This window comes from Neolamprologus brichardi, chromosome 7, assembly GCF_056152115.1.
Source record: "Neolamprologus brichardi isolate AB-2024 chromosome 7, ASM5615211v1, whole genome shotgun sequence".
NCBI classification, from domain to species: domain Eukaryota; kingdom Metazoa; phylum Chordata; class Actinopteri; order Cichliformes; family Cichlidae; genus Neolamprologus; species Neolamprologus brichardi.
Window position 1 is genome coordinate 14,032,865 of NC_142110.1, and position 18,659 is coordinate 14,051,523.

At 40.3% G+C, this 18,659-nt stretch overlaps 1 protein-coding gene and 1 pseudogene across 7 annotated transcripts in view; both read right to left on the reverse strand.

Annotated features, from left to right (window-relative positions):
- Positions 1-18,659, reverse strand: part of megf11 (multiple EGF-like-domains 11) — a 78,721-nt gene that overhangs the window by 11,767 nt on the left and 48,295 nt on the right. For all 6 annotated transcript variants that reach the window (XM_035907245.2, XM_006789271.2, XM_087843143.1 and 3 more), the window contains 6 exons: positions 18,198-18,334; positions 11,664-11,876; positions 11,010-11,184; positions 5,329-5,449; positions 2,542-2,705; positions 2,313-2,415 (listed from right to left, as the gene is read on the reverse strand). In XM_035907245.2, coding sequence (XP_035763138.2) covers positions 2,313-2,415; positions 2,542-2,705; positions 5,329-5,449; positions 11,010-11,184; positions 11,664-11,876; positions 18,198-18,334 — 913 coding nt within the window. The remainder of the gene's footprint in view (positions 1-2,312; positions 2,416-2,541; positions 2,706-5,328; positions 5,450-11,009; positions 11,185-11,663; positions 11,877-18,197; positions 18,335-18,659) is intronic.
- LOC148101982 (uncharacterized) lies at positions 14,478-15,693 on the reverse strand (annotated as a pseudogene). The gene is made up of 2 exons (XR_015719244.1): positions 15,238-15,693; positions 14,478-15,012 (listed from the first exon to the last, which is right to left on the reverse strand). The product of XR_015719244.1 is annotated as an uncharacterized LOC148101982 (transcript).

Genomic DNA, 18,659 nt, shown 5'->3' on the forward strand with positions numbered 1-18,659 from the left:
CTCACTGTGAATGCATTAGCATGCCCATCAAAGCGCCATGTTTTCCTTCAGAAAAAAAAAAATCACGTGTGCTGTTCTACATGTATACAGCCGGGTTTAGAAAGTGTGGCATAGCCCTGCAATTGCACATGCACACGCTCGGTGTCACACAGTCGCACAAATGCATGCAAACTCTGCAACCTTTCAAGCTTCAGCCCTCAGTTCGACGCCTCATTTGAAATTTCCTTTGAGCGAGAATATCTGAGAATGGTGTGGCAATTAAAGCGGCATTAGTGCAGTACCTTTGAATTAAACCTGGACTAAACTCAGGGGACTAATGTTATACGGTAACCATGGCACCTTAAGGCTATATAGGATAGGAAATGTTAAGTCTGATGAGTGGGGGGCTAGATGGGTGTGGGGGGTACAGTCGCAGTGATTAAGTCAGAAGCTGTGCCATGGACATCAAAAGGAGGGCAAGGCTTGTGCAAGTGTGTTTGAGGTTCTGCTAGGGCAGGCAGGAAAAAAAAGAAAAACAGTGGCTGGCTTTACTGTCAGAAAATGAATGCGGACAGAGCATCACATTTTTCAGTCTAATGGTGACAAACAGAGGGGCTTTGGGTGCCTAGTGAGGGAGAAGAAGAAAGAGTGAAAGAAGCCAGAACTGAAGTCTCTTCAAAGGAGGCTTTTCACTGAGAAGTGCCAGAGGTCCTACTATCCAATTTGTACAGTGAGCACAGCAAAGCAAACCTCTCTCTCCCTTTTTTAACTCTCTCTCTCTCCCGGTGCATGTAAACACACATCACATTACCTGCTTCGTGTCATGGACCAGAATCTCTACAGAAATAAAAGGCAAAGGTCTATTTAACATGGTCTAGCACGATGCCCCCTGCATCAAGTGTCTAGTCAGAGAACTCTTTTAAATCTTTGTTGGCTGATGTCAGGCTCACGACAGTTCAGTAACAATTCTGTGGGTCATAGTCGGCCTAGCCACTTAAGCGCGCACACTCCTTAAGTCAAGCTTCTTGACAATTTAGGCAAGCCTCACAATAGAGCCAACACCAAGTTGACAGCAAAGTAGAATGCAATACCAACCCTGGCACACTCAGTGATATGACAGTGTTTACAAAAATAGCTGTAAACAGACATTTCACTCCATCCCTGACTCAGTCCTGTGACGAATCCCACATAGCCCTCTTTCTAGGTGCTCCTTCCTTCAGAGAGACCGCTGTCAAGCCGCTGCAATTTAAGTATGTATGTGTGTGTTTGTCCGACCCACTGGGCTGCACGCTGCCCCCAGCTCTGCACCCTGGTGACTCAATTAAGGCTGACAGATGGTCCCGACCTGTGCAGGATTCAGAGCATGAGAGGCCCGTTTTGCCGGCTCCATTCTTGCAGATAATAAAACCCACATTGTTTCCCAGAATAAATGCCCGAAGCTCGGGAGGCTGAATGGAGTGGGATGCTGAGAGCTCACAGGCTTGACCTTTCCTGCTGAATCTTTTTCCCTCTCCGACTGCACCTCTCTGCCCAAGCTCAGAGACCAGGTCCTTTGCTAGCCCCCTGTATTTGACATTCAGATGCGACGCTTCATTTTTGAGCATAATGACTCTCACCCTTGCTGTGACATTCATACTTTCCAACCTCCAAGCTTTTTCCCTGTAAGCAAATGGTTTAAATGACAAGAAACAGAGAGCGAACATATGGACGTGCAAACCCCCCAAAAAACGAAAAACTATTTGCATCTAGAGGGGATCAGATTCCAGTGGAGAGCTTGTGATAGCAAAGAACGATTGATACTCTGGTGAATAAACGCGGCAGCTGGTTTAATCAAATTTCCCAATAAAATGCAAACTCTAATAAACAGAACCAAAAATAACAATATCACAAGACATATCTAAAAATCTTGAGAGCAATGTGGGCCAATTATTTGATTCAGTTTGCAAATATTTAGCTGATGATTCAGTTCAGTCCTTGTGTGTAGCCGGCATCACATAATATAAGCATGATTGCATACCAGCTTCCAGCGTGCCAGCCAAGAGAATTAATTTAGAGCTCAATTCTCAACATCTCTCATTCAGCTATGCCACCGGCGCAGTGGCAAAACAAATTGAACATTTAATTAACAAAACACTGTGTAGACATTCTGTAAACATACTGTACTGCACAAGCCATGAATGCTGTAGCATATTTTCCTGTTATGGTAAATCAGTGTGTCTGACTAGCATCTAATGTCTTTGATTTTCAGCTAATGAAGATAACTACTAAAGACGGGCCGCTTCTGCTCCTAAAGACAGACTACTGTGATTTACTGTGAAAAAAGGAGTACAAACCTGTCCAGCCAGGGTAGCAGCGACAATAACCGCTCACTGGGTCACAGCCATCGGCGTGGCTGCAGTCGCAGCGCTCACGGCACTCCAACCCATACGTACCCTCCTGACAACGATGATAATAATAAGAAAACCTGATCTAACTCTTCTAAAATACAGCACAATAATGCAAACGATTTAGCTGGGTCTTCACATCAATCTCTCAGTTAAAAAGAAAGAAAGACAGACTTACAGGGCAGGGCTCGTCACAGTGCTCTCCTCTCCAACCAGGAGAACATGTGCAAGTGCCATCTATAGGATCGCATGCAGCTCTGTTGCTACATAAGCATGTCTGATTACAGCCCAGACCCCAGGCACCACTGGAACAGAGGATGGAGCAGTCCACACCCTGCCAACCTCGAGTAAGAGAGAGAGAAAAAATCAAACTATAAACATTTATACAAAAAAAGCGACATGAAGGCAGTTGCTTTATATTAAAATTACCAGACAACTGAACAGTCTAAATCAGGGATGTCAGCTCATTTTATATCATTGGCCTCATACAGTCCACTTTGATCTTGAGTGGGCCGGATGAGTGAAACACTCCTTTCTATGAGCGCAAAGAAGTTTAACTACCCACTTGATCCATGAGATATCTTAATAATAGAAAAAGAAGTGCAATGTCAACTGTGCATCTCAGTTTTTCTGCACACCAAAGGAATTCTGCTCTGTCATCACGACTCTTTCGGCATAAATTGCAAGAAATGTGTAAAACTTCAGAAAAAGTTCTGCAAGGTCATTCACAGAAAATGTTGTATTTTATAATTACTGTGGACCCATTGTAATAAACTTTTCTATAATAGTGAAAAGAACAAAAAAAAAACTGGAAGCTTACTCAAAATTAATTGTTTATCTATAACTTTGTTGTAACATCAGTGATCATGAGGAAGGTCTTCATCAGAAGAAAAGATGGAAAACTTAAGAAACAACTGTTTAAATCCTGAAATTTAGGTCCTCCATCACATTTTAAAAATCATTCCAGTAGGCTGGGCCGATTTTTGCCCTCAGGCCTTATGTTTGACATCTTTGGTGTAAACAATGGTTTTTGCCCTTGTGGCCTTGAACCCTAAAGATTAATTTAAATAAATGTGATATGATTCAGCTGCAAAGAGAAAACACACCTCTAAGAATGGCGATGTATGAATGAGCACAATAACTATGGATGGACTTGTATAAATTTATTCAGTCCTACTGACTTTGGAGAGTTCTTAAGTTTCTCTTTAGTGCGTCCAGTACAATGGGTAAAAGATTTTTTTTTTAAAAAGCGGTATATTGATAGCATCTGGACTTTGGTAACCTCTTCAGTTGTTCTATTGTGTTAAAATATAATAAAGTTTTTACTTCCAGAGAAATATATCTACATGTCCTGGATATATTGCCCCCAAAACACTGAATAGACTTAACTGTTCGTGTCAAAATTTAGCGCACGATTCCTCTATTAACCCACAAGTTAACATCTGTGTGCATGAGTGAAATCTCTCAGGAATAATTGATCTGGGTGGCACTATTGACTGTGTATACTGTATATTTGGTGCACACTCTTTATATGGGACATTTGGTTATTTTTCATCTTTTATCTGGTGGAAAACAATACAATCTGAGAAAGGAAACTGTTTTTATAGGCAATGAGAGGTTAGAAGGTAAGAAGGATTTGATATCAGTGAGACATTTATGCAGTGCTGTGTAAAAATCTTGAGCCACCACTCATTTCTTTATAGTTTGCTTCCAAGGAGCCAGACTTTCTTGTAATTTTTAAAGTGGCCTGCAGCAATAGTTCTCCAGGCTTTCTGAAGGTCCTTGAAAGTTCTTATTTTAGTTTTGGCTACTTTTTCAGTCATTTTTCAGTGTAGTCTTTGCTGTCTTTCACAGAAATATATCTTTAGGCACCTTGTTATTAGCAGTCTGTCACAAAACCAATAATTTGTTCCCATTTCTTTAGTTGAATCGATGAAAAACGCCAAAGATAACACAGTTTGATGGCCATAACATAATATTTTTGCACCAGCAAGGTGATTCCCAAAGTGCTATTGGCCAAAAACGTGGCATATCTTGGCATTGTGTACAGTGTGTCCTTAAACACTCTGAGGAAACTGGACAAGTGGAGGACAAAAGAAAAAGTGGCAGATCTGAGTTTAAAAAAAGAAAAAGTTGAACTTACAGGTTTTTATTAAGGGATAAATCCAGATTTGAAGGTTTTAGTTTAGATTGTTGATGAGGAGTTTAGGACAGAGGTACGATAGTGACCATCTACAGCCACGTGTAAAGCATAGTGAAGGCTCCGCCATGATTTGGAGTTTGAGGTCAGCAGTGTTGTGAATCTTGTCAAAATGTGTCGCATTGTCAACAGAAAATAGCGTCATACATTGATCCATCAAGTAAAACCATCTGGAAATTGTCTGATTGACAGTGGCTTCATTTATCAGCATGACAATGATTTTACACACACAATTGCATACTATCAGTCATAGATTGGCCTCCCCACACCATGCTCGTTATTATTAGGTGCTCTTCAAGAAGCCTGGAGAACTATTCCTGAAACCTACATGAAGAAATGACAATAAAAGCTTGCCTAAGAGAGTTCATGCTCTGCTGAAGAATAAAGGCGGTCATACCAAATTTTTTTAGAATTTACGAACAGTTTTTACCTTGCATGTTGCATTCTCATTCATGTTTGCACATTTCAATGAATCAATGCACCTATTTCACATTTTCCTTGAGAAACACATGGAAATGAGGGGTGGCTCAAGAATTTTGCATTGTACTGACACCATAAAATTTTGTCTTAAGAAATTAAGAATAGCTTATGTCATGTATTATTCATTAGACTGAAAAATTGAAAACAACCCAATGCACAGAATGCAACTGAATTTAGTCCATAAGAATTTATGTGTATAAATGTTCATCCATCTGTTCATCTGCACAGCCAGTACACCTTATCTCATGATATAGAAGACTTGTGCTCAGCCTCATGATTCGTTACCTTCCTTGCAGAGGCAGGAGCCATCAACAGGAGAGCAGGATGCATGATTATGGCAAGAGCAGGTGGACAAGCAACTACGTCCAAACAGACCAGGTGGACACACTGTAGAGCAGTCCTCACTCTGTGGGAGAAATAACGCAAAGTTATGCAGCACACAGCCAACATAGCAATAAATGCTGACACTGGCAGACTGAAAAAGGAATAAAATAGTCTAAAAGGATGTGGACTGAAACACTGGGAAGGTTGACTCTAATTCTCTGTATAGCTTACTAAGCTGTTTACTTAAACAAGTCACATTGTGCCTGTATGGAGACTGAAATTGAATGGATTTAAGAAAGTAACTGAAGTTCAAAGGAAGGACCACACTTGATCAGCTCAAGCTATCTCTTCTTAACTTCCAATTATGCACTCTATATATTCTGACAGCACCTGCTCTGAGCCATGGTTTGCCTTTTGCAACCCCATTTCACCCCATCTCTCAACTTCTCTCTTCATCTCCATCTCCTGTTAGATTTCCTTTTCAGCTGAGACGCAGGCAGGACTCCAAAGTTGGAGAATCCCGACTTTTCACCGCTTTCTCCAATCAAGCAATGACTAACTTTGCACTCTTATCTAATCATCTTCACTCTATTAATGCAATCTTTTGAGTTCTTAATAAACCAAAGTCACATTAAGTTACTGCCCTTGCCTTGTGAAATTACTTGCGGAAGATGTATTTTGTAAGCCTTACTCTATAAGGGTGTTCAAAATCTGACACTGTGGACCCCACTCAAGCAGTCAAGACAATATTGGCATGCAAATGGAACTGGCACACTGAAATGAAATAAAAATATGGCTCATGAGCATAACAAGTTGCTGTTTGCAAGCTTCCCATGGACTGGATTACACTACACTGCATTACATTACATTAAAAGGTAAAGAAGAACATCCTGGAGTTTGTCTGAGATCTGATTTATGGATGCTTATTGCGATGGACATTGGAGATGATGAAACCGTCATGAATTGTGAGCCAAACTAAACCACAAAAATATGTAAAACATCTGTGTGTTCAAACAGACAAAGAAACTGGATTTTTTGAGTTCAAACCACTTCTGTGGCTTCAACTTTACCAGTTTGCTGAGTGAGCCAAATTAGTATGCCAAACGGCAGCAACAAAAAATGGCAACTTTTAAGATACTCATAATGTGTCCTTTGGCACCAGTGTCCTTGACAGACTGTCAGCAGCAGTCTTGGACACAGAAAGATAATGGTCCACTTATAATGAGCAAATAAGTCAGCATCAGGAGATTGAGGCTTGGGTTAAAACATGCACCTTCCCCACATTAACCCTGCCCATAAATGTGATGCCAAGGGGTCCTTTACAAGTTTATTATTGCAAAAACGGTAATTAGATTACCGTTACTTTCTCGTAGGAACGCTGTGTTACTGCGTTACTAAAACCATGATTTTTTTGCGAGAGCGTCTCATGACAATGACGTAAGCGAGTGCGACGTTTGTGACAACAGCTGTGTGCAGATCAACAATGGATAATATATCGAGTACGAGAGAGAGTATGAGCGTGCAGCGTTTAAAGCGTGGAAGTACTGACCTTACTTTGAGTTTGATTCCATAAAAAGTGGCAAAAACATTAGTGTCCGTTGTGCGTGGGAAGACAACTTCTTTTTACAGCGAAAAAAAAAACCCTAAACAAGCACCAAGTGCGCTACGACGTAATGGGAAATTCACAGAGAAACTCGTGGATTCTTCAACTGACCGCTGCAGCACACCTGCACCAGGGCACACATCCGCCTACCCCACTCCTGCTTTACAGGTGAAAATAGAGCAACAGGGCCACTAGTCTTTGATTTTATTTATTTTCTGCTGTGTTTTACTTGCATCTATTTGAAAGAGTGAGTGTAAACAAAAAAAATATTTTATTTTATGTGCTGGAATGTGCAGAAAATAGGTTTAAATGTTAAACAAATTTCTTCAAGTCAGAGAATGTTGCATATAATTTAACGTTTGCTTGATGCATAAAGTTAAAAGATTAAAACTGATAAAAACAAGTTAAAAAAAAGAGACTTTTCCATTTGATTACATTTTGTATGATGGATTATGCAGAAAAAGTAGAATTGGGCTGAAAGACCTATTGCTTTATCACCTATTCAGGTTGTAAATCGTGTTTTTAAAAAGTAACTAAGTAACTAAGTAATTAATTACTTATACTAAATAAGTAATCAGAAAGTAATGGGATTACTTTTCGGGGGAAGTAATCAGTAATTAGTTACTGATTACTTTTTTCAAGTAACTTGACCAACACTGGTCACAGCACTGATGGCAAAAAACACATTGTGCTCGTCTGTGAGACATGAGCAGCTTTCCATGGATTTGACAGCATGGGAATGAAATGGGGCTGAATCTTGTGGTGAGAACATTGTATCTACATTTTAGCACATGGGCCCTCATCAGGCTAGATATTCAGCCAAAGCCACACTAGGCAAAAACAGCGATAAAATCCAAGTAAATGAGTTCCACAGTGAAATGGATGGACAGGATCCCACATGTATCACTCTTAGACCAACTCTCTAACCTCTCACTCTAATATACCATAGAAAAGATTGGCAGCCACATTGGCACAGCCTTTTAGTGTTGTTGCATTAAAATTAAGTATCTGGTAAAGGACATGAAGTACTCCGTCTCTGTCCTCTGCATCCTGCAGTCATTAGAATTTCTCTGCTTTAAAGGCTGAGCACAACCCACCTCCACCGCTCTTGTCCCTCCCTCAGCTAGAGATCACAGCCAGTCTATGGATGCCCACACCCTTTGTTTCAAACCCTGACTTGAGTGACAGGTGACACAATGATTTAGAGTTCCAATTAGAGGCCCAGAGGAGTCCTGAGTGGCTCTTGCTTCGCTCACCAGAGATCTGGAGGACTGCTGGCTGCTCACTGCTCTCATTATCATTTTGAACTCAGTTTAAACATGAGGCAGGAGGAGATGTGCCAGTGGACGCCAGGGGCAGAACACACATCTTAAAACATCTCTCCTCCCCGTACACCACATAAAAGCGCCTGTCTGCGAATGAAATTTTTATCAATCGGTTGCAATAACCTTTGTTCTGCCGCAAACGACAGCTTCAAGACTGCTAACAATAGCAGTTCAGTTACAGTTGTTAAGTGCGGCAAGAAGTTCGACCGGCTGGGGGGTGGGGGATGGGGGAGGGCTGGACAGAGGGGGACTGGCAGGGAGGTGCAGTCTTTCTTCAGAGCTCAGGCAATTTACTGGTGACTGGACTCAGGGATAAAACGTCATACAGCCACAAATGACCACATGGATTTTGCTGCCTCCATGACTGCGTCGAATTCCACTTGGTTTCCCCCCTCACAGTGCGGACTCCAGTGGTTGGTCTGTTCTCAAGTGGGGAAAGGCAGCTCTCTCATTAGTCGACTGATTCATATTCCTTCTGAGCTGGGAAGGATAGAAGTCTGGATGTGGAGAATCATTATTAATACACGGGCTGTCAGTCCATTGCATAGGAGCAGCAGGACCTTACATAACTACACAGCCGATAGAAGCAGTAACCAGACCAGACCAGGTCGTCCTTGGCCAAAGCACTAAATTCATACCTATTAGTATCTTAATGTAATTGGAGTGCATTTTTTCCAGAAAGCCACTAGCTGACACAACATTGATCAGGCTGGTACCCTTCGAGACTAGATGCAAATGGCACCACTAATTACCAATCATTCTCACTCCTTAACAGTTCATCTAACTGCTGGGTGAGTGAGTGCAGTTTAAAATTCATGCAGCATGGTTGAAAATGAACCTCTGAACCTTCTGATGAGGAGAGAAATCCCTGAGAGATAGGAAAATTGTTTTCACCACCTACAAAGGCAGACCGGAATCCATTCCTAATGCATTCATATTTCACATAAAGCGGTACCAACAGAATCTGTAGAAAAAAAAAAAAAAAAAAAAAGAAAGACACCTTACAGAGTCCACATGCTGAAGATTGCAAGGGACAATGCCTGAATAGGTAACATGTAATCACTTTGTCCCAGTCAAAAAGAGCATGTCCAATTACTAGAGCTAAATCAAGCGTGGAGGTGCTCAGTCTGCTCAGACATTTTGCTTGGTTTGCCCCCCGATGGGACTCCAGAACAAAGATGCAGTGGGGAGGCTTAGTCTTATCAGCTGTCCCCCGGGGAAGTGACTTCGCTTGCAATCATAGCCGCAACACCATCATCAACCACATTTTAAAAGCTCCATGTGATAATAACCATGTGTGATGCATGTCACACAATTACAGGTAGCAGCTACACAGCTCTACCTCTGTAACAAAGTGTTTGCACAGCAGCAGCTTTGTTCAAAGTACAAAAAAAAAAAAAAACTCTCCACACACACTCAAACACACCAATCCTCCATATGAGGTGTGTCTGGTCCCATCTGACTGCCTTCTTTTCTTTCCAGCTCCTGCCCTCTAGGTCTATTTAATGGATCTGGCAGTCCTTCCCAGCAGCCGCCAAAGAGAACAGGTGGAGCAAATTAAGACACAGTCTGCGGCCCTGCTCGGTAGCTCAATTCACCACAGTGGCCTGCTGTAAGACACAGGCAATTTCCACCGAAATGTAATGTTGGCAGAAATGTACCCTTGCAGTCGCTGTTGCTCTCTAACTTCAGATTGCAAGACAAGAAATACAATAGGGAAACTGATTGAAGTTACCCAACTAATTTGACAGTTGTAAGAGGGAACAATGTGGCTGCAACAAAAACCGACTAAAACGAAAACATATATAGGTCAAGGATTCAATTTTCTCCCAATTGGTCCAGGAGTACAGATCACTGATGCTACAAGACATATCGACTGTATTTGTAAAATACACACGACCCATTATTAATGTCTGCACTGGGAGGTACCAGAGGATTTATTGTGATGCGGTAGAGCACATTTATAATAAGGCGATAATAAAATGTCTCACCTTGCTCTTGACTGTCTGTGTACAAAAAGCTTCTAAAGTGAAACTGGGACAACTTCCAAAAAAATTATGACCACACTGACACAAACATTTTACAACAGCCACAAAAAAACATGAAACATAAGTCAAAGCTGCAACCTTCACAACTTTGGCTCACGGCGGAGAGTTTCACAGCATATGGTATGAGACATGCGAGTACAATTATTGGTTAGTGGAGATAGAGATATTCTTCAGTATATTAAAGATCACGAGGAGCGAGGTTACAAATACAATTAACCCTTGAGCATTTCATGAGAAATTAATGTAACCAATAGCATAATTACAAGTTGACATGGTAATTATAGCTGCGAATAAATTAAAATGGACATGCAAGTGTCAACGTGGTTTAGAACACAAAGTCATGGATGCTCAAGGACTGCTCTTTCTAAGTGTTTTAAATGCCGTTTAAGCTTCTGCCTGTTTTTAATGCATTTTGAGTGCTCTTTTCTCTGTTTTTCCACCAACTTCTTTTTTCCTCCTTTTCCTTGAGTACACACTGGCTGTGTTTCGGTTTGCATAGCGTAGCTGTGGCCCCACCTTGGCATTTTGGCTCTGGGAACAGAGATCTAGATCTCATGAGATCAGGTAAAGGTCAAATTTGAAAGAAAATCTTTAATAAAACATTATCCTGAAAGTGGCCACAGATATGAGTACAATAAAATAGCAATGAATGTACATGATACTCACCATGAACCCAGGGGCACATGTACAGGTACCCGTGACAGGATGACAGTCAGCTCCGTTGGCACAGCTGCAAGTCAGCATGCAACCCTCTCCATAGAATCCAGGCGGACAGGACTCATTACAGTAAAGCTCTGTCCATCCCGCAGAGCAGGTGCATTCACCAGAAAGCGGGTGGCAGCTACAATATAATGAGAAAGAAATATGGGACAATGACAGGAAGAAAAAGGGTGAGGTGAAGTTTGAGCTCTAAAAGTATCAACACTTCATTCTTGAGCAGGATCAAAGTGTGAAGTCCGCGCCAAAAGCCATTCATCCATCTACGCGTCTACGTGCTCGTTTTTGATAGATGAGGTGTCCCTTTTCTCCTTCGTTCTGTAATGACTTCTATGGCCGATGCCCAACTCTTGCCGGAATCAGAGCATTAACATTGCATTAACTATGAATGCTGCTGAGAAATTATGAATGAAGCAAAGGTCGCGATTAAAAGCTAACTGGATGACATGGCTAAGAGGTGTCCAGACTTCAGAATGAGTGCTGGCATAGAGCTAAGATGAGACAAAATTGAGTTGCAGAAATCTTTATTCATATGGAGAGTCTTTGCTTCAGGGCTTGGTCAGAGCAAAGCTGTGTGTGGCCTTGCACTGATGTCTCACTTACCTGACGGTGTTGGTGGTGTTACAGGGGCAGTACTTGTCACAAATGAGGCCGTAAAGACCTGGGGGACAGAATCTCTCCTGGCAATTAGGCCCTTTAAACCCTGTTTCACATAGACAGGCTCCATTGATATGGTGACACTTGGCTCCATTTTGACACTCGCACTTCTGGTTACATTGCGGTCCATAGGTGCCCACAGGGCAGTCATCCTGACATCTGGAGGAAAATTACAGAGCAATGACGGGGTCTTTTAAATTGCTGCTCTAAAAAATGTCAGGTACATGGGGGAAAAAATGAGTCAAGACTTGTAACATGAAAATCTGATGTTGGAAATGTTAAAGATTCTTTTTGTGCATGTATGATATATATATATATATATATATATATATATATATATATATATATATATATATATATATATATATAATGTTAATTTCAACAATTGAATAAACTGAATTGAATAAAGAATAATCTGCAAAATCTCAAACTCTCCTTGGTTCCATCTTTTAAAATGTGCTCATTTTTCTGTCCTTTCTCTAGTTCATGTTTTTGGGTTTCAAACACAGACAAATCCCACCTTTCAGCTCTGTGAGTGCAGTTCAGTTAATAAATGATGGTATTTTTCAACAATGTCAATGCTTAATCACTACAGCATTAAAAAGCCTTTACAAATTGCACATGGTCACAACTACATGAAGGAAATTGAGTCAATTTTATATTTATTATGAGCAATATTGCTATTACAGCCATTTTAGTAAAACTGAAACATTTCATTTTGGATACATATTTCATAGACCCTGAACCTTCTAAACTCAAAGGAAAAAAATGCGGGCAAATATTTTACTCTAACCACTCTGTTCACATTTTAAAAGCATAAGATAAATATATAATAGGTTGCTTGTAAAGTTTTATTTGTATTATTATTATTTTATTGTTTTACGTTGGTGCCAGTCACCATCTGATTTTGCAGCAGACTACATTTTTGTGTGTCTTCAGAAGGTTAGCTGTTAAATAACCCCCACTCACATCTTGCATCAGGCGATCTTAATAGTTCACATGACAGTGTGAGGCAAGGTCTCACGATGGTTTCACCTGAAACCTCTGCTGATAAGGACACTCACCTTTTTCACGCCTTGGCTCGTGTGATGAGGCACATGATCAATAGCGGGTCAACGACCCTCTTAAGGGAGAACACTCAATGGCCATTGTGTTAGGTATACCTTTCAACTGCCTCTTAATGTAAATATCTAATCAGTGAGTCACATGGCAGAAACTCTGAGCAGTTAGCTTCATTTAGACATTGTCAAGACGACCTGCTTCAAATCGAGCATAAGAACAGAGAAGAAAAGTGATTTTAGTGACTCTGAATGTGGCGTGGTTGCTGGTGTCAGATGGGCTTGTCTGAGTACTTGAGAAACTGCTGATCTCTTTTCTCACACAACCATCTAAAGGGTTTATAGAGAATGGGAACAAAAAAATCCCCCCCCCCCTGCCTTGGATCAATAGTTCCAACTGGTAGTTGTGTAATGGTGTGGGGGATATTTTCTTGGCACACGTTGGACCGATTAGTACCAACTGAGCATTGTTTAAACCACCTACCTGAGTTTTGTTGCTGACCATGTCCGTACCTTTATTACAGCAGTCTACCCATCATCTAATGACTTTTTCCAGCAAAACAGCACGCAATGTCACAAAGCTCAAATCATCTCAAACTGGTTTGTTGAAGATGGCAGTGAGCTCACTGTACTCCAACGGCCTCAACAGTCACACATTCACAATCCACAACAGAGTACCCCTGGGATGCGGTGGAACGGGAGATTCACATCAATACACGCAGCTGAAAAATCTGCAGCAACTGTGTGATGCTATCATGTCAATATGAACCAAAATCTCAGAGGAATGTTTCCAGCACCTTGTTGAATCTCTGCCCCGAGGAAATGCGGCAGATCTGAATGCAACAGGGTGTTTTTGGAAAGTGCATGTAAATATAATACTAAAAAACAATAATGTTTTATCATATTTTACGCAATGCAAAGATTCTTTAAGAATTGGAAATTGAAATAAAACTCCAGCCCCAGCTTCAATGCATTAAATAATATGGATATATTATTAACAGTGTTGCCACAGTTACTTTGAAAAAGTAATATATTATGGACTACTGATAACTCCTTCCAAAAGTAACTTAGTTACTTTACTGATTACTTTATTTTTAAAGTAACTAAGTTAGATTACTAGTTACTTTCAAAAGCTGCCAATAACACTCCCCACTGCCTCAACATAAAAACATCAACCGGTTTTGCCAATACTCACTTTACTGGAAGTGTATTTTAACAGTAAAGTCAACAATATATCTCCTGACATTTGAAGTTGAACTGAAAACTTTTTTCCTGACAGAAATACTTGTTTGTATGAAAATACAGAGTCTTGTTACTTCACTTAACATAAATACTTTTTATAAAAAAAAAAACAAAGAAAGTTTTTGACTTTAACAAATACTTTATAAAAAACAATAAGTCGACTTCATTTAACATAAATACTTTTTATAAAAAACAAACAAACAAACAAACAAAGAGTCTTTCCTGACTTCCCTTAAGATACTTTTTGTACCATCCACATGTAAGCACTATTGTCCGCTTTTGTAACTTCGGACTAATCTTGTGAAAAAAAAGAGACTGCAGGTCCAACTTAAATTGCCTTACTTCCTTGCAAGTAATTGATTTAAGTTAATCAACTTGAAAACTTTAATAAGTTTATTAAGTGACTTTGATAAACTTAATTCAATTACTTGTAAATAGTTATTTAAATTGGATTCCCCATTCTCTTTTTTTCAGTATATGTTGTCATTGCATGTTATGGGGGAAACAGTAGAGTGGAGCGAGTAAACCAGTGGTTGTACCTCATTAACAGAAGCTTCTCAAACCTTTGTCAGAAAGTCGATTTCTTTTAGGCGTGAGCACCAAACCTCCCAGACTAAAAAGTCGCTTCACAGGAGCACTTGATGGGGTTGGAGTGTTATACTTTAAAAAAAATTGTCTTTATGCTTGAAAACGTATGCAGAATCTGAAGGTCGTAGCCTGACATCGGGTAGTCCATGACTTCTTTTTCTGCAGAATAGGTCTCCTCCTCTGGCTCTGCCATCTCACCTTGGCTGCTAGATGTAGTAGCACTGGGCACACTGGCAGGGCTTTTTGCCAGAGGAGCAGTGGTGCAACACTCTGCTGTCAGAAGCTGTTTTACTCGCTCCCTCCTTCCTGCATCTCTCAGCCATCGGAGTTTGAATTTTGGACAACTGGCAGCTGCGAGAATGGCATCTTTAGTTGTCCAGCACACTGGTGAAACGAGTCTGAATAGCCTAAAAAACATAATCGATATTTTTATGCCTACAATTTATTATGTTATTGAATTATTTGCAAACCATGCCTAATATGAGATCAGTATTATGGATTTATTTTGTTTTAGGTTACTTGTAAACATTTTAATTGTTTTAATCTTATTTTTCAATTATAATTAACATTCTGTTCCATGTTTGTGAATTGTAAGAAGCAGAAAATTTGACTAATTTCAAGATGGAGCGTACCTGTACAATGGCATCTGGAAGGCCTGCAGTCATCCTGGAGAGGTCATCTTTCACAGCCTGGGTTTTCTGCATCAGAACTTCAAGTGTTGGTAGTAAAGTTCCATATGGACAGTCGCCTTGTAAAATGTCCAGTGCTGCAGTCAGAGGTTTCATGGCCATGCAGAACTCATGCAGGAACTGGTATTCTTGATCTTTGAAGCACTTCAGTCCTAGCTTTGTGCACAGAGCATTCAGCTCACCCATGGGGATGTCTGCATTTCTTTTTACAGCATCAAAAAAGTTCAACCTTGTGGATGTTGGTATTAGGAGCTTTCTTTTGCTGATTTCTTCCACTGTTTCTGATTCAAGTGTAGATCTACTCGATTTATTCCAAAGAGCTGTGCATTTTGCTGTGCTGCTCCTATACACAGCCCTGCTCTCTGCATTGGTTGTTAAATGTTTCTCCACATCACGTGTGCAAATTATGTTGATTTGTACAGGTACGCTCCATCTTGAAATTAGTCAAATTTTCTGCTTCATACAATTCACAAACATGGAACAGAATGTTAATTATAATTGAAAAATAAGATTAAAACAATTAAAATGTTTACAAGTAACCTAAAACAAAATAAATCCATAATACTGATCTCATATTAGGCATGGTTTGCAAATAATTCAATAACATAAAGCACACCATCAACACACAAGAGACAGCTGACCATCACTTTCATTCTCAGCTGAGAGGATTTCTGACAGATCAGAAAAAGTGACATCATCGTCTTTGGGGGTGGACTCTTCCTCCTCCGTCTCATCATCGGACTCCGTGACAGGATGATAAACTTGAAACGCCTTAACAAAGTTGGATCCATTATCAGTAACTGTTGCAACTACTTTGTTGAGTAATCCAGAAGAGGAGTGAATGTTTTCGATTTCTGTACCAATGACATCATACGTGTGTCTACCACAAATTCGCCTACATGCTAATGCAACCTTGTGGCGCTCTAATGTGGTTCTCCTGATCCAGTGGAGCGTTACTCCCATGTAGCTTCTGTTGTTAGCAGTCCAAATATCCGCGGTAGTTGAAACAAAGTCAATCTCATTCAGTGCGGCCTTCAAATTTCTCTCCATTTCTGTAAACTCCTTCTCCAAGTAAGAAGTAAAAGTCGTTCGGTGAGGCAGCTCGGCATTAACAGAAGTAGGGATCTTTTTTATTATGGCACGAAACGAGGGAGAGTCAACAGTGTTTATAGGTAGCATTTCTTCCACAATATACTGCGCGACCAACTTCTTTAATTCTTCATCACTTACTGGTTTTGCACCAAAGTCCGACTTTTGTTGTTTGGGGGGTGTAGGACTTTCTGCGGAAGTCACGGCTCTCTGCTTCGGACCACTTGGTGGGACTCTGTGAGTTTGACTGTGCCGTGCTGCGACTCCAAATGTTTCTTTAAGTTTGACGTAGTGTTTTTGAAGGTAGATAACACTTTTTCGCCAGCACAGAGTGTACAACGAACCTTAATATCAAAATCTTTAGTTGACAGAAACTCAAAATAGTGACCATAATTCCAGCTAAATAAGGAACATCTCTCTCCTTCCATTGTTGTTTACACTTTTTTTTACGTCGCTGGCTGCTTGTGAGCGGGAAACGTGACCTGACGCTTATGTGACGTTTCACGACACGTATGCGTTTGTCATCCGCTGAGACGAAAAGAAGAAACCAAATCTTTTTGCTTAAAAAAATAGTAACGCACAGTGGTTTGGACAAGTAACTTTAATCTGACTACTGTTATGGAAATAGTAAGGCGTTAGACTAGTCGTTACTGAAAAAGTGGTCATATTCAGAGTCACTGATTATTAACACTCTTCTTACATTTCAAAGTTTTAATAATGAATGTTTACTTTAAAAATACTTTCATAAATCCGTAGTCAAATTTTAACGAGGACAGCGGGCCTCTGCTGTCAGCACTGCAGGGGTTGGACAAGACTCAGTAATCGTCATCAGCTAAACAGAAACTGCTTCAGTTTTCTGCACATAAATTAGTGTAGATCAGAAAATGGATTTCTTCATTCACTTCAATGTACTGACTTAAGTATACAGTCCTGGTGGAGTTTCAGTCTCAAGAGTGTAACAAAGCTTTTACAAATAGCTCAATTACAACATAAAATGGCCAAGTTATGTTTCATGTTTAAATTACCCTAGCTTTAGTTTTATCAGAGGACAATGGTATTATTATACTAGACACACGAGGGTGGGGGGTAACACAATCTTAGATTATTCCTGCCAGTTTAATTCACCTGCCACTGACAAAATGAATGAGGGCAATTTTGCAAAATAATAAAGTAAAGGAAAAGGTCTTGTAAAGGAAGTGTTTCCATCCAAGAGACAATTGCTTTAGCTGAACTAATAAACCCAGGCTGCTCTGGGCTGCTCTGGCAGGCACGAGGAACTAAAAAGATCTGTGGATTTCAATGAGACCTTAATATAAGCCCATTACTTATAATTAATGAGCAGACTCCAAACAGCATGTAGCTCATGGTGAGATCAATGGATAGGCTGGGAGTGGATGAGGATGAAGGCTGAAGACATGAAACCTTGCTGGCCAGCATGAAGTACAAGATTAATTAAACATACAACGCCCCTATTAAAAGCTTCCAATCTACCTTCAAATGGACTAATGGGCATTTATAAATGCTTATTTCTCTCGAGTATGAGAGTATGCTAGGATTTCCTTTATCTTTTTAAAGAACAGCCAGGTTTGTGCCTCATTTAGAAGTCAACAAAGAGAATGGGTCAATGAGTGACTGTTAAATGCGGAACTGCATGAAACCATTCTTTTGCATTAAATACTAATATCAATAAATCATGCCTTTGTATGACCTATTTTAAGTAGGAGCACAAAAGTTTGCTGATAGAACTTCAGAAAAAGCCTTTTTGAATAATAACTGAGCGGTCTGTTTGTCAGCCGGAGGTGTCACCTGCATACCTGCGTCCACTGAAGCCGGCTGCACATTGGCACTGCCCCGTGATGTGGTCGCACATTCCACCGTTACGACAGGAACAGTCTTTGCTGCAGTTGATGCCATACTTGCCAAGAGGGCAGGGCTGGGCACACACTGAACCCTGTGAAAACAAGCCAACACACTTGATTGATGTTTGGACAGTTCAGACCTATCGTTAATGTCCTCCTATGTGTCTGCAGATGTGTTTACTTTTTCTTCTTTTTTTTTTAGAAGGCAACTGAAAGCATTACATTCAAGAAGTAAGTTCAAAACTGTACACTTTACTGTGGAAGATATTTTCACATATTATCTTCAGAAAGGTCAATGCAGAGTTAATTTTCACATGGAAAGTTCACAGTAGTCAGACTCCACACTACAAATTTTTTTTTCTCCTTCCAGGGAGCAGAGACACAACATTCTCATTTATTGTACTTTTTCCCCCCCTA